The 13,627-nt window shown below is 31.8% G+C and overlaps 2 protein-coding genes across 2 annotated transcripts; both read right to left on the bottom strand.

Moving 5' to 3' along the window:
• Positions 1 to 108: 108 nt before the first annotated feature.
• On the bottom strand, positions 109 to 5,400 carry LOC117231436 (antichymotrypsin-2-like). Its single transcript, XM_033489879.1, has 9 exons — positions 5,265 to 5,400; positions 3,303 to 3,424; positions 3,012 to 3,194; positions 2,674 to 2,884; positions 2,324 to 2,538; positions 2,044 to 2,229; positions 1,840 to 1,975; positions 498 to 668; positions 109 to 189 (listed from the first exon to the last, which is right to left on the bottom strand). Exons 1-8 carry the CDS (start codon positions 5,272 to 5,274, stop codon positions 520 to 522), a joined length of 1,212 nt encoding a protein of 403 aa, XP_033345770.1. The 5' UTR covers positions 5,275 to 5,400; the 3' UTR covers positions 109 to 189; positions 498 to 519.
• Positions 5,401 to 8,304: 2,904 nt separating this feature from the next.
• On the bottom strand, positions 8,305 to 12,734 carry LOC117231439 (antichymotrypsin-2-like). The gene is made up of 8 exons (XM_033489888.1): positions 12,643 to 12,734; positions 10,733 to 10,854; positions 10,442 to 10,624; positions 10,104 to 10,314; positions 9,758 to 9,972; positions 9,478 to 9,663; positions 9,274 to 9,409; positions 8,305 to 8,974 (listed from the first exon to the last, which is right to left on the bottom strand). The coding sequence occupies exons 2-8, from the start codon at positions 10,811 to 10,813 to the stop codon at positions 8,820 to 8,822; spliced, it is 1,167 nt and encodes a 388-aa protein (XP_033345779.1). The 5' UTR covers positions 10,814 to 10,854; positions 12,643 to 12,734; the 3' UTR covers positions 8,305 to 8,819.
• Between the last annotated feature and the right edge of the window lie 893 nt (positions 12,735 to 13,627).

The raw sequence follows: 13,627 nt of genomic DNA, 5'->3' as shown, positions 1-13,627 counted from the left end.
TACTGTCCTTAGACTTTGGGTTCGTTAACAGAACCACGGAATAATGTTTTTAAGGATTCTTAACGTGTCCACTGAATAGCATTGCGATGTCTTGATTTTCTGTTTGGCTTTTATAAATAGCATAATAGAACGGCCGATCAATTTTCATTGGAGTCCAACTGGGATACGAGTAATACATAAGCACCACTCCTGGAACAAATTTTATATACGCTTTTTTAATACCGTTTTAGCAACTGTACTGATCGAACTGAATCTCTACAATTTCTAGGATATCTTAATATATCATAGGGGAAACGATTCTGAATAACTTTTTCCTGTACATGTAACCACCGCACAGTGTCAGTTTTCGAGATATCCGGAAAAGGCTGTCGGTACCGGTGCAGCCGCATATATGTAATACAATTCAAATTTAAAGCGAATGCAACACATTTCTTGTGGGACAAGATATTATTAGAATGCTTATAACTACGAAGCACACGAATTAATAATCGCATTACTATGACACTACTGTTGTTAGATTTAGGGTTCGTTTACAGAACCGCAGAATAATGGAAGATTAATATTATTTTCCTCTCCATCGTTCATAGTTTTTATGATATAATAAAAGAATGGCCGATTAATTTTGAACTCCCATGTAGTATGAGCCATTTTCTCCATCATAAATAAACCTGAAACAGAGTTATGCCGAACGTTATGTGTAAGTGTATCAATAGAGCAGAAACAACGATATGATGTAAACATATGCACGTTCGCTACCGGAAGTCACACATGCGTACATGTTTGAAAGCACTAAGAGCTACCCAAAGCTTACTGTTTCATATCTCTGACGGAATATTATCTAAATATTGATATTTGGAATATGGAAAGCCACTTTTTCCTGGAACAACTATGATGAATGTGTTAATATTGAAAGTTTATTGTAAAACATGACAATTATTAAGGAAGCTGCTATATTTTGCCTACAAAATTAACTATATCAAATTAAATTCTTCAATAGAGGATATGTTGATTTGTAGGAACCAAATGGAACATTACGTATATTAACTCCGTACCTCAAAATCGTTAGGTATAAATTACACAGGTTGCTGAGTCTACGATAATCTGATGAATACCCTGCCCTTTTAGCCTCATAATAGCTTGCTTTCTATTTGCTCTATAATTTTTTGAAAGTCCCTATAACGTAAATTACATATGAACACACACATACACACACACATCCACGATATTTTTAAAATATTTGTAAATGCAATCCATTAGATGAACAACCTCCGTAAGATTATAAAACTCGATAAGGCAAAGCATTCATAATTTAAAAATTTTTTAGTTTTTATCTCGAAATTAGAGACGATCAAAGGTTTTGTGAAGTGTACAAATATTCATATATATAATGTAAGTACATAATACTGTAATACGATATAATATACTGTAATACTATATAATGTAAGTACAAGCACTGTAACCAATTACGCATGCTCTTTCATACAAGTTAATCATGCTAACTAATATGCAATTAATCATGCCTTTGATTAATTTCAATCCTATCAGTGATAAGATTGTAACGAAGATTTTTATTTTCATTTTTTTTTCTTTTCCTAAGTATATTACACCATTATCTCATAGAAAATATGGATAGATATAAAATTAGCCTAAGCAGTGATATAACAGACGACTGTGAGTCATCCTGTAGCCACTAAGCAAGAATAGTATGAAATAAATAATAAGAAACTTCTTGACATATTACATTACCTTTTGAATATTTTCATACCTAGTACTTGCACAAAGTGATATTCTACTTAATTTAAATATAAACTGCATAACATAGAATGTTTATTCGCTTACCACTAGCAGCAGCAGCTTCACTTCCTTCTTCATTCACTTCAATGTATGCCTTTTGTATAACATCACTGATATACAAATTTTCACCATCAGCAATCTCAGAAAAATCAGCATTAGAAAACGCATCAGTCAAACCCATCTACATAGAATAGGGATTAAAATATAAAAAATAGTTATCTGTAAATGAATTACGCACTATATATATACCTCTTTTAAGACATCATTGAGTTTGAGCATACTTTCCACCTTGAACTTTGGTAACCATAATTCCACTTCTTCCTCATATCCTTGACTTAGAATGTTCGTTAAATTTGTATTTTGTAATTTTTTCTCAACATCAGGCAAACCATCAATTTCATTTGGAAGAATTATAATCATACTCAATTCGTCACCCTAAAAAATTTAATCGCTTCTTTTCGTATTTCGAAAAGTTTTATAAGAAAGCACCTTCTTTTTATACATTAGTGCCTTTTCCTTCTAAACTTACCTTGTATGGCATTACAACAAATTTAGCATTTAAATCTGGAAGTTCTCCGTATTTGTATTTACCTTGTATATACATTGTAGAAACATTTTTTACTTCACTTTTACTAGTATGAAATGGCATGTCGCTAGTCGATTTAGGATCGAACTTATCTTTCCATTGGCCTTTAAAATATATTGCATTGACAAGTACTAATCTTGTCATGCTATTTACCGTTTCTGTTTATAAAAAACATTCATAACAATATAAAACTACATAGTATGATTCGTCATATTGAAGTTAAAATGTATTCAATCAAAATTTAGTATAGTATTGTTTTTACATCGTAATGAATAAAATAAACATATACAAACCAGCACTTATAAGCTCTTTAATGAAATTATTTGTATTTTGTTCGACCCAACTATTAATAATATTTGCAGCTTCTTTATTTTGAGCAAAGTTTACCAATTGAGAAGCAGAGCGGAAGTAAACTTCTGTTAAATTTTTGTAACTTGGTTTCAAATTTAAACTTGCTGCTACGAAGATTTTATTTGCAACAGCCAATTTATTGTCTTTCACATTCTGCATTAAAACATGAAAAAAATATTCTATAGCGTAAAATAATGCATTTGTTATTTTATATTAATAAATTTATAATTTATACTATACATTAAAATAATAAAAGCAAAGGGATGTGAGGGATACCTACATTGAGATTATCAATAAGTGACTGATAACCAGATGTGGCAAGACTCTCTGATGTTGGTAGATGAAGTACATTTCTGAACTGTGCTTTTGTGTTTCCACGAGCTCCATAAGCAGCCATAGCAAGAACAACACCTACGCTTAGAGGGGATGTTATAAGGTTGCCAGGATTGTGTTTTACAACAGTCTGAAAACAATTTGCATCTCTATAGTCTATTTATCTTCAATCATCTGCAGCATAAATAAACATTTCATAAACAGCTTTTACAATAAATTTTAAGTCCCACCATTTTACCTGGAAAAATGGAGAACTAAATTGATTTGCACTCTCCAAAACGGAGCGCAGTGCTTCAATATTTTTCTCTGCTTCTGACATTGTTATTAGGGCAAGAGCCACCAACCAGAAACTTCTTATTACTAAAACAATTTAGTAACAAATTATTATTGGAAACTGGCAAAATAGATTGTATTGTAAATCTTAATAATAAATTTCTTGCTATATAAGGTTTGAAGATTGTGCAAAATAGGTGTCCGTTCTCTTTAAACACATCTGGTGCACAGCTTCCTCATCACCATACCCTTGCTTTCAAAAAGAACTTCTGAAATATCATTGCAATTCCTCGATAATTACGTGTCATACGAAGATGTTTAAAGCATTGGCAAAGTGTATTGTAAATATCTCTTTCGGAATGATTTCTCTATTGCTACATAGTCATGTTATAGGCATTTTGGAGCAAAAGGGAAACCAGTTTTGGAAGAACAGAGTTATTCTGACGGTCAACGTGAAAGTTTCAGAGAACTGAAAATATCAAGTTACAGTGTTACTTGGATGTATAGTGTGTTCAGTACGCGTGGTGTGCGAAACTGCGACACAGAGTACTTCATCATATTTATGAAAATTGAAGAAGAAAAATTTTTACAAATATATTAGTTGGAAAATCCAACGCATTTCCAATTTTCCCGCGAGGATATTAATTACCGGAGAGGGAACATTTAATAAATTTGGAATGATAAATATACGTAACGAACATTTCTGGGCAAGAGAAAATCCACACGCATTCAGAAATAGTTCATGCAAGATGCTGCACCACCTTATTCTATCAAAGCAGTGCAACAGTACTGGTTCGGTTGCTTTGGAAACAGGTGGATAAGTTGAAAAGGACCTGTGCCTTGGCCTGCTTGGTCTTCAGATTTAAATCCTTTCGACTTTTACTACTGGAGAAACATAAAGACACAATACGGTAGAATTTGGAGAGAAGAGGCATGCTTTGTTTACAAAAAAATGTCAAACGTCTATTACAATCTGTTGCATTTTTGTACCTACTCGTCACCAAGACAATCGCGGTGCGTGTGTCATTTTGCTGTGGTCATTCGCGGAGGCAAAGGATTCGAAGGAGGAAAAGGTAATCCTTTCCACTTGCAATTACGATATGGTAGTTTTCGACATGTTCTTATGGATTTCCACGAGTAAGCTGGTTTAATGTTCAATCCACCATTTCTTCTCTTCCACGATTGTGTACGAACTAAGCTGCAGCCCATGTATCGTTCGAATTGAGGATCACTGAGCGCGCCGCTGCTTAGGCTGACCACCTTGCTTCCGCGTAAGGAGGCTTGTTCACTTGCAAGGATATACTGACCGATTTTTAATTGACGATAACTAAAAAATAAAGCCGAAAGCGCAATTTTTTCTTGATGTTCGACGTCAATAATCCCTTAAATTTTCGGAAACCTGTAGCCGAACACACCACATATACCTTTCATGCAGTGAAATGTTTAACATACATACAACAAAAATATCTATAAGAAACAATACGTCTATATTTAATATTATTAAGAAATATGCTATAAAAGACATAAATGTAGTAGAAGACTAAACATCATAGTTAGTGCCATTGCGCTGTAATAATGTTAAGGCCAAAAGGTCGAAGAGATCATCGGTCAGGTTTTAAGACTCAAACACAACATTTCAGTCCTGCTGTAGAAATCTCGAAAATAACAACGATGTATCTTTTTGAAGTATGTATTTCTGAAACACAATAAACTCGTTTGCTTGTTGTAATAACATCCGTTGATGTGAATATAAAAATCACGAAAATTGAAGATACAAAAGGAAAATAAATACTTGGAGAGGAAGGTTTAAATGATTATTAATGGATTTGCATTAACTACCGAAGAGAAATTGTATATACTCGGTATAATCCGAGGCGAGATCCGCGATAACCTGCATTGTCAAATACACATATATAAATTTACTCACATATACGCATGGTGACGATCGGCTCGTTTTACTGGTCAATTCTCTTCAAAAGTTAAAAGCAGACTGCAAGAAGAAACGTCTGAACGAATATAAAAACGCGATAAACAAACTCAGAAAATCCCTGGCAGTGGACAGAGCGAACCTATCAAGGATCGGTAACGAACGAACAGCCAATCACGAAGTACGCATTCGATTGTAGGTATGATCGAACAGATCAAACGAACATGAATTTTAAATCTCATTGGTATTCCACTCTATATCACAAATGGGCTTTATATTACAAACATAAACAGGGCAATGATATTGTGACTATTATTATCGGAAAAATGTGGGTTTCCTCGTATTTTCCAACAAACATCATTAAATTGCTGTTAACATAAATATTTACACATATCTATTACATGTTTTCTCTGTAACTAGCAGATTTACGCAAATTCTGTTTGTTCATTGAAATAATTTTCAAAAATGTAACGTTGATTTATTTGAAAGTCATTTGTGTAATTTCTTTCTTCGAATTCTATTCGTTCTTCTATATATATAAAATTCCAATTCCACGAAAGAAACAAATTTTGATGTTCTTGTTATTTTGCATTAGAGTGCAATGTATTTTGTTTATAGTTTCAAAAAAATTCCTAGTTAAGATTTGAATATATAATAGAAATTACATAAATGCATGGGCTCTATCAAAATATTTGTAGAATAGCGACGAATTACGTCTTGTACTAGCGACTTATTTCGATCGATGTTTACGTTAGACGCGAGACCTACGCATGAATTAGGAGGTACCGCTAATTAGAATATGCTCTACTAGTAAAAAAGCGACAGAAATATTCTAAGAATAATATGCCCGTGTAGATTCTCCTAGACGTGCTAGTAGAAAATAAATAAAGATAGGCACGTAATATTGTTATTAGTCTACAGTGATAGATTCTGAATAGTGTGTTTCGAAATTGATCATTTAAGTAATTAATCTACAAAATATTAGTTTTATATTTTATTACAAATCTGAGCAAATTAAATTATAAAGAAAGTAAAACTTTTTTTACCACATGTCAAATAATCCATTTAGACCTGAAGAGTATTTGACTTAAGCATTTATCAATAGTAACTTCAAATTTGTAAGTTCATAAAGGATATAACCTAACAAACACGAAGATGGTACCCCGCTGGGGGTAGCCACCCACATGATAATCAAACAGCTAAAAAATTCAACCAAATGTCCAAATTAGACAAATTGTGAATGTGAAATATTAAATAAAAAAAAATAAAAAAAAATTTGTAAGTTTTTTTGTCATGTAAGGAAACAACATAATCGCTTGATAACATTGTAAAAGAAATATTATCAACAGTGACCCTGACCTACTTAGTGATATCTCATTTCCATCTACCATCACAGAAATTAGTGTTACATATTTGTCATTCGATGAAACACATTGTGAGTATATAAATAAGTATGATTCATGTACATATGCTGTCAAAAAATTTATCTGAGTCAATGAAATAAAAACATAAATAATCCATAATAGGTATATTTACCAAATTGTAAGCGTTGCATAAATAGCACATTTCCTGTATAATATACCACTACCTGTTGACACCTTCTTGGAACAATAAAAACGCATTCACTTCACCTGTGCACTTTTACACTACTACGTACACTGTGCTGTGTAGTAAACACTGTTAGAAACTGTCCACAATTAGACGGATCGCGGTGTTCGACAGATCGATCAATTGATAGCTGTAAGCTGTCGCACAAATGCCTGAAGTTAGGTTCAAACGAGAATTGCGCATGAGTAACAAAACAAACGCTGCGAAATCTGACGTACCTTAAGTAGTAACAGAATCAAGTATACGAATTGGAAATGAAATATTTTTATCAGCTTGACTACGCGAAATAAAAGATGTATAGATATAATATATGATATTAAAATATTTACACTTTAATGAGAATATATAACAAATTGAATTTATTTTTTAGTAATAGTCAGACTATTAAAAGTAAATTGGAATTCTATAGATTTTGTAAATAACGAATAAGGGAAATCTATTTATTTAAGAGTACATGTATGCAATGTATAGGATCAAATATATTATACACTAAAACTATTTTACGCTTCAAATAATACGTATTAAATATTTTACAAAAATTATTTTGTAACTTACTTTATTCGCTATTTGTATATATATAATAATATATATATACAATAATTGCATATATATAATAATTCATGAAAAGGTGTTTTAAATAGACGACACGAGGAATAGGAAGAAATACAATAAAAATGGCTTTACTTAATAAATTGTAGTACTATAGTTGTTGAGTGTTTGGTTGGAAATGAACCCAATAGTATCTTCGGGGTGTGGCTAGCTACAAAGAAAACAGCTACATCTATATCTTGAAAATGATATAATCGATAAGATTATACGTGAAATTCCTGAAGCGCAAGTGTATTGTATGTAATATGGATTAACTCCAATTGGATTAATAGAAAGCTAAATAGTGTACTAAAATTTCTCTTGTGAGAAAGAATAAGGAAATTTACTTCTTGATCGTTTTATAGTATTAGAAAGGATATTTATAACGAAATATTTTAGTTCTTTCTATATGTACGTATATATATTATTTGAATACATTTAATAAAATATATTAGATGATGTCATTTCTTAATGATTTTATTCTACGTATTGGGCATAAAATTCGACGTACGATAAAAGAAAATTTAAGCTTTCTCGTAATATTCACAATTAATATCCATACCGCGAAATGTTCTATTCTTATCACAACATTTCTCATGATTAGGATTTTCCCGACAAAGTTCGCACCCATAGATTGGTTCCCGTGATTGTTGTGGGCGGCGGTTTGCCGAGCAAGGTGGCGGTATTATTTATCATCGCAACAACAATGTTTACAAGGATTCCATAAATAATATTTTTCTTGTGAATATTCCTGTGTTTATATTTTAAAGAACTGGCACAATAATAACTAAACGAAAATTAAACTATGATTTAAAAGAGGAAGAAAAAAAAAAGAGGAACGATACTAAAGAAAAAGTTTCATTTATATAAGTTTACATTTATTGTGAGACAAGGTATTATTAGAATGCTTATAACTACGGAGCATACGCATTAACACTTTACCGACCGATAGCCTGTTAATCGGCTTTTTGTCGCCGACACTTACCAACCGATAGCCGATTAATCGGTTTTTGTCGCCGACACTTACCGACCGATAGCCTATTAATCGGCTTTTTATCGCTGACAATCTTTCTCATTATTTGAACAGTAATTTGTTATTTAGTACTAAGATACCTTGCTCAGTTGCGTCAGTTGCGTTGATTTGTAAGCTCTAACAGTTTTATACCAATTTGAAAAACTTACCGTTCGTGATGAACGAAAAGAATGGTATTGGAAAGTCTAAACCGAAACAGAGCCGGCGCCAGAGAGAATCGGCGCTTGAGCTGCCGGTCGAACGTGCGTATGCCGTTGAACCGCTAGCGGTCAGTAAAGTGTTAATTATCACATTACTACGATATTGCTATTATGACACTACTGTCCTTAGAGTTTGGGTTCGTTAACAGAACCGCAGAATAGTGAAAGTATCATATCATTTTCCTTTCCAACATTCATAGTTTTTATGATATAATAAAAGAAAGGCTTATCAATTTTCATCTTCGTCCTGTAAGGAGCACACATGAAATCCATCATGGGATCTGGAACAGAATTATGCCAAACTTTTATACTAATAAACTAAACTATTATATATTAATATATTATTGCACATTAATTAAAAACATATTATAGGAACATAATTTGTAAGGAACAACAATAGAGCAACAGGAACGATGTGAAGAAAATATTTTCACGTTCGCTACCGGTTGAAATAAATAATAAGAAACTTCTTGTCATATTACATTACTTTTTGAATATTTTCATACCTAGTACTTGCACAAAGTGATATTCTGCTTAATTTACACGTAAACTCCATAACATAGCATGTTTATTCACTTACCATAAACAGCGGCAGCTTCACTTCCTTCTTCATTCACTTCAATGTATGCCTTTTGTATAACATCACTGATATGCAAATTTTCACCATCAGCAATCTCAGAAAAATCAGCAGTAGTAAACGCATCAGTCAAACCCATCTACATAGAATAGCAATTAAAATATAGAAAATAGTTATCTGTAAATGAATTACACTTTATATATATACCTCTTTTAAAACATCATTGAGTTTAAGCATACTTTCCACCTTGAACTTTGGTAACCATAATGCCGCTTCTATCTCATGTCCTTCACTTAGAATGTTCGTTAAACTTATATTTTGTAATTTTTTCTCAACATCAGGCAAACCATCAATTTCATTTGGACGAATTATGATCATACTCAATTCGTCACCCTAGAAAATTTAATTGCTTCTTTTCGTATTTCGAAAAGTTTTATAAGGCAGCACCTTCTTTTTATACATTAGTGCCTTTTCCTTCTAAACTTACCTTGTATGGTATTTCAATGAATCTAGCATTTAAATCTGCAAGTCTTCCAAGTTTATATTTACCATGTCTATACATTGTAGGAACATCTTTTACTTCAACTTTACTAATGTGAAATGGCATGTCGCTAGTCGATTTAGGATCGAACTTATCTTTCCATTGGCCTTTAAAATATATTGCATTGACAAGTACTAACCTTGTCGTGTCATTTAGCATTTCTGTTTTGCAAAAAACATTCATAACAACATAAAACTTTATAGTATGATTGACCATATTGAAGTTAAAATGCATTCAATCTAAATTTTCTATAGTCTTTACATCGTAATGAGTAAAATAAACATATACAAACCAGCACTTATAAGCTCTTTAATGAGATTATTTGTATTTTGTTCGACCCAACTATTAATAATATTTGCAGCTTCTTTGTTTCGAGCAAAGTTTACCAATTGAGAAGCAGAGCGGAAGTAAACTTCTGTTAAATTTTTGTAACTTGGTTTCAAATTTAAACTTGCTGTTACGAAGACTTTATTTGCAATAACCAGTTTATTGTCTTTAAAACTCTATATTAAAACAGTTAAAAAATATCATATAGCATAAAATAATACATTTGTTATTTTATATTAATAAATTTACAATTTAAACTATACGTTAAAATAATAAAAGCAGAGGGATGTGAGAGATACCTACGTTGAGATTATCAATAAGTGACTGATAACCAGATGTGGCAAGACTCTCTGATGTTGGCAGATGAAGTACGTTTCTAAACTGGGCTTCTGTGTTTCCACGAGCTCCACAAGCAGCCATAGCAAGAACAACACTTGCACTTAAAGGGGAAATTATAAGGTTGCCAGGATTGTGTTGTACCACAGTCTGAAAACCATTTGCATCTCTATAATTTATTCATCTTCGATCATTTGCAGGATGCATAAGCATTTCATAAACAGTATTTAGAATAAATTTTAAATTTCACTATTTTACCTTGAAAAATGAAGAACTAAATTGATCTGCACCTTCCAAAACGGAGAGCAGCGCTTCAACATCTTTTTCCGTCTTTGACATAGTTATTAGGGCAGAAGCCACCAATCAGAAACTTCTTATTACTAGAAAAATTAGGTAACAAATTGTTGTTAAAAACTGGCAAGGTAGATTGTATTATAAATCTTAATAATAGGTCTCTTGCTACGTAAACTTTGAAGATTGTGCAAAATAAGTATGCGCTTTTTTAAACACATCTGGTGCACAGCTTGTACGCTTCCTTATTACCATACCCTTGCTTTCAAAAAGAACTTCTCAAATATCATGTCTGTTCCTGAATAATTCCCAGTTATGTGAATATTTAGACTGACTTCTTATCGTCCGCGTAAGGAGGTTTGCTCGCGTGCAGGGATATTTTGGTCGACTTTAATTAGCAATAACTAAAAAACTTAGCCGAAAACACAATTTTTTTATTCACGATTTTCGTCTTATTTCGGTTCCAGGAGTCACCTCCTAAATTTTTGGAAACCTGCAGCCCAACAACCTATATATAGCTTTTTCGCAGTGAAATATCTAGCATACACCCAACAAAAATATCAGTAAAAAAACAGTAAGTTTTTAATTAATATCATAAAAAAATATACTATAAAAGGCATAAACTAGTAAAAGATTAACATTATTACTTGGAAGTATCATTGCACCGTAAAAATGTTACAGCCAATAAATCGAAGAGATAATCAATCAGGTCTTGAGACTTAAAGACAACATTATTCACACAGTAGATATCTCGGAAATAACAACAAAGTGTCGTTTAGAAATACGTATTTCTGATACACACTAGACTCCTTCGCTTGTTGTCCTTTGATATAAAAATAAAAGTGACGAAGATTGAATGTATATAAGGAAAATGATTACTTGAAGAGGAAGGTTTAAACGAGGATTAATTGATTTCATTGACTATCGAAGAGAGATTATGTATAGTTTAAAGAGTACTCGACTTACGCATTTATCAGTAGTAATACTGCAGATTTGTAAGCTTTTTTTGTTACGTAAGGAGGCAACATAACCATTTGATAACAACATTTTAAAAGGAAGTTCAAACATTTTAAAAGTGACCGTGACCTCTCTAGTGATATCTTCTTTCTGTCTCTCATCACGGAAATTAGTATTACATACTTGTCATTTGATGAAATATGTTATGAACATATAAATATGTATAATTCATATACACATGATGTCAAAAAATTTATCTGACTCAATGAAATAAAAACATAAATAATCCATAATAGGTATGTTTACCAAATTGTAAGCATTGCACAAATGGCACATTTCCCGTATAATATACCTGTTGACACCTTCTTTAAAGAATAAAAATACATTCGCTTCATCTGTGCATACTTGCACTACTGGGTACGCTGTGCTGGATACGTGTGTATATGGGCACTGTGTTAGAAACTGCCCACAATTCGATGAATCGTAGTGTTCGACAGGTCAATTAATTCATAGTTGCAGTTTGAAGCGCTAATGCTTGAAGTGAGGATCGAATGACACTTGCGCATGAGTAATAAAATAAACGCTGAGAAATTTGACGAACCTTAAATAGTAATAGAAAGAAGCATTGGAGTTGGAAATAAAATATTTTTTCCAGCTTAACTACGTGAAATAAAAAATGTATAGATATAATATATGATATTAAGATAATTATGCTTTATGAAATATTTTCGTCATTACGTAACAAATTGAATTTATTTTTTAGTAATAGTCAGACTACTAAAAGTAAATTGGAATTCTATAGATTATTTAACAAAATTATTTTGTAATTTATTTGATTCGCTATTCGTATATACTTACAAAAAAGTGTTTTAAATAGGCGAGATGAGAAATAAAGAAAAATATAATAAAAATGGCTTTACCTAATAAACTGTGGTACTGCAGTTGCTGAGTGTCTGGTTGGAAATGATCCCAAATAGTATCTTCTGGGTCTTGCTAGCTACAAAGAAAATAGTTACATCTATATGTCGAAAATGAGGTAATCGATAAGATTATTCGTGAAATTCTTGAAACAAAAGTGTATTGTGTGTAATATGGATTAATTTTTCCAAATGGATTAATGGAACGGTAAATGGTGTACAAAAATTTCTCTTGTGAGAAAGGAGGAAGAAATTTACTTCTTGATTGCTTTTGAGTATTAAAGAAGATATTTATAATGAAACATTTTAGATCTTTCTATGTACACATATATGTATTATTTAAATACGTTTAATCAAATATAATAGGTGACGTCAATTCTTTGATTTTATTTTTATCAAAACATTCCTCATGATTAGGATTTTCCTGACAAAGTTCGCACCCATAGGTTAGTTACCGTGATCGTTGTGGACTGCGGTTTGACGGGCAAGGTGGTGGCTTTGGTTTATCATCGCAACATGGTGCACTAGGATCCCATAAATAATATTTTTCTTGTGAATATTCTTGCGCTTGTATTTTAAAAAAGTGGCGCAAAAATAATTAAACGATAATTAAACTATGATTTAAAAGGTACGAAAGAAAGGAAAAGAAAAAGGGACATTGTTAAAGAAAAAGTTTCCTATTATAGAAAATATTTTTGATCATATAAAAATAATAAATATTAATAAACTCCCCCTTTCTCGGTTTTAAGTTACTAAAGGTATATGCAGTATCTCTTTATATCATCTTTATCTATAAATATCTTTATGTGTCTATATATATACTGTTGACGAAGGAGTACAATAATGCAAATTTAAGGTGAATGCAATACATTTATTGTGAGACAAGGTATTATTAAAATGCTTATAACTACGGAGCAAACGAATTAATTATCACATTACTATGATATTGCGATTATGACATTACTGTCCTTAGACTTTGGGTAAAATA

Source organism: Bombus vosnesenskii, unplaced genomic scaffold (genome assembly GCF_011952255.1).
Source record: "Bombus vosnesenskii isolate JDL3184/JDL3185 unplaced genomic scaffold, Bvos_JDL3184-5_v1.1 scf7180000013272, whole genome shotgun sequence".
Lineage (NCBI taxonomy): Eukaryota > Metazoa > Arthropoda > Insecta > Hymenoptera > Apidae > Bombus > Bombus vosnesenskii.
The sequence above is the reverse complement of the archived record's forward strand: the minus strand, read 5'-3'. Positions and strand labels throughout refer to the sequence as shown.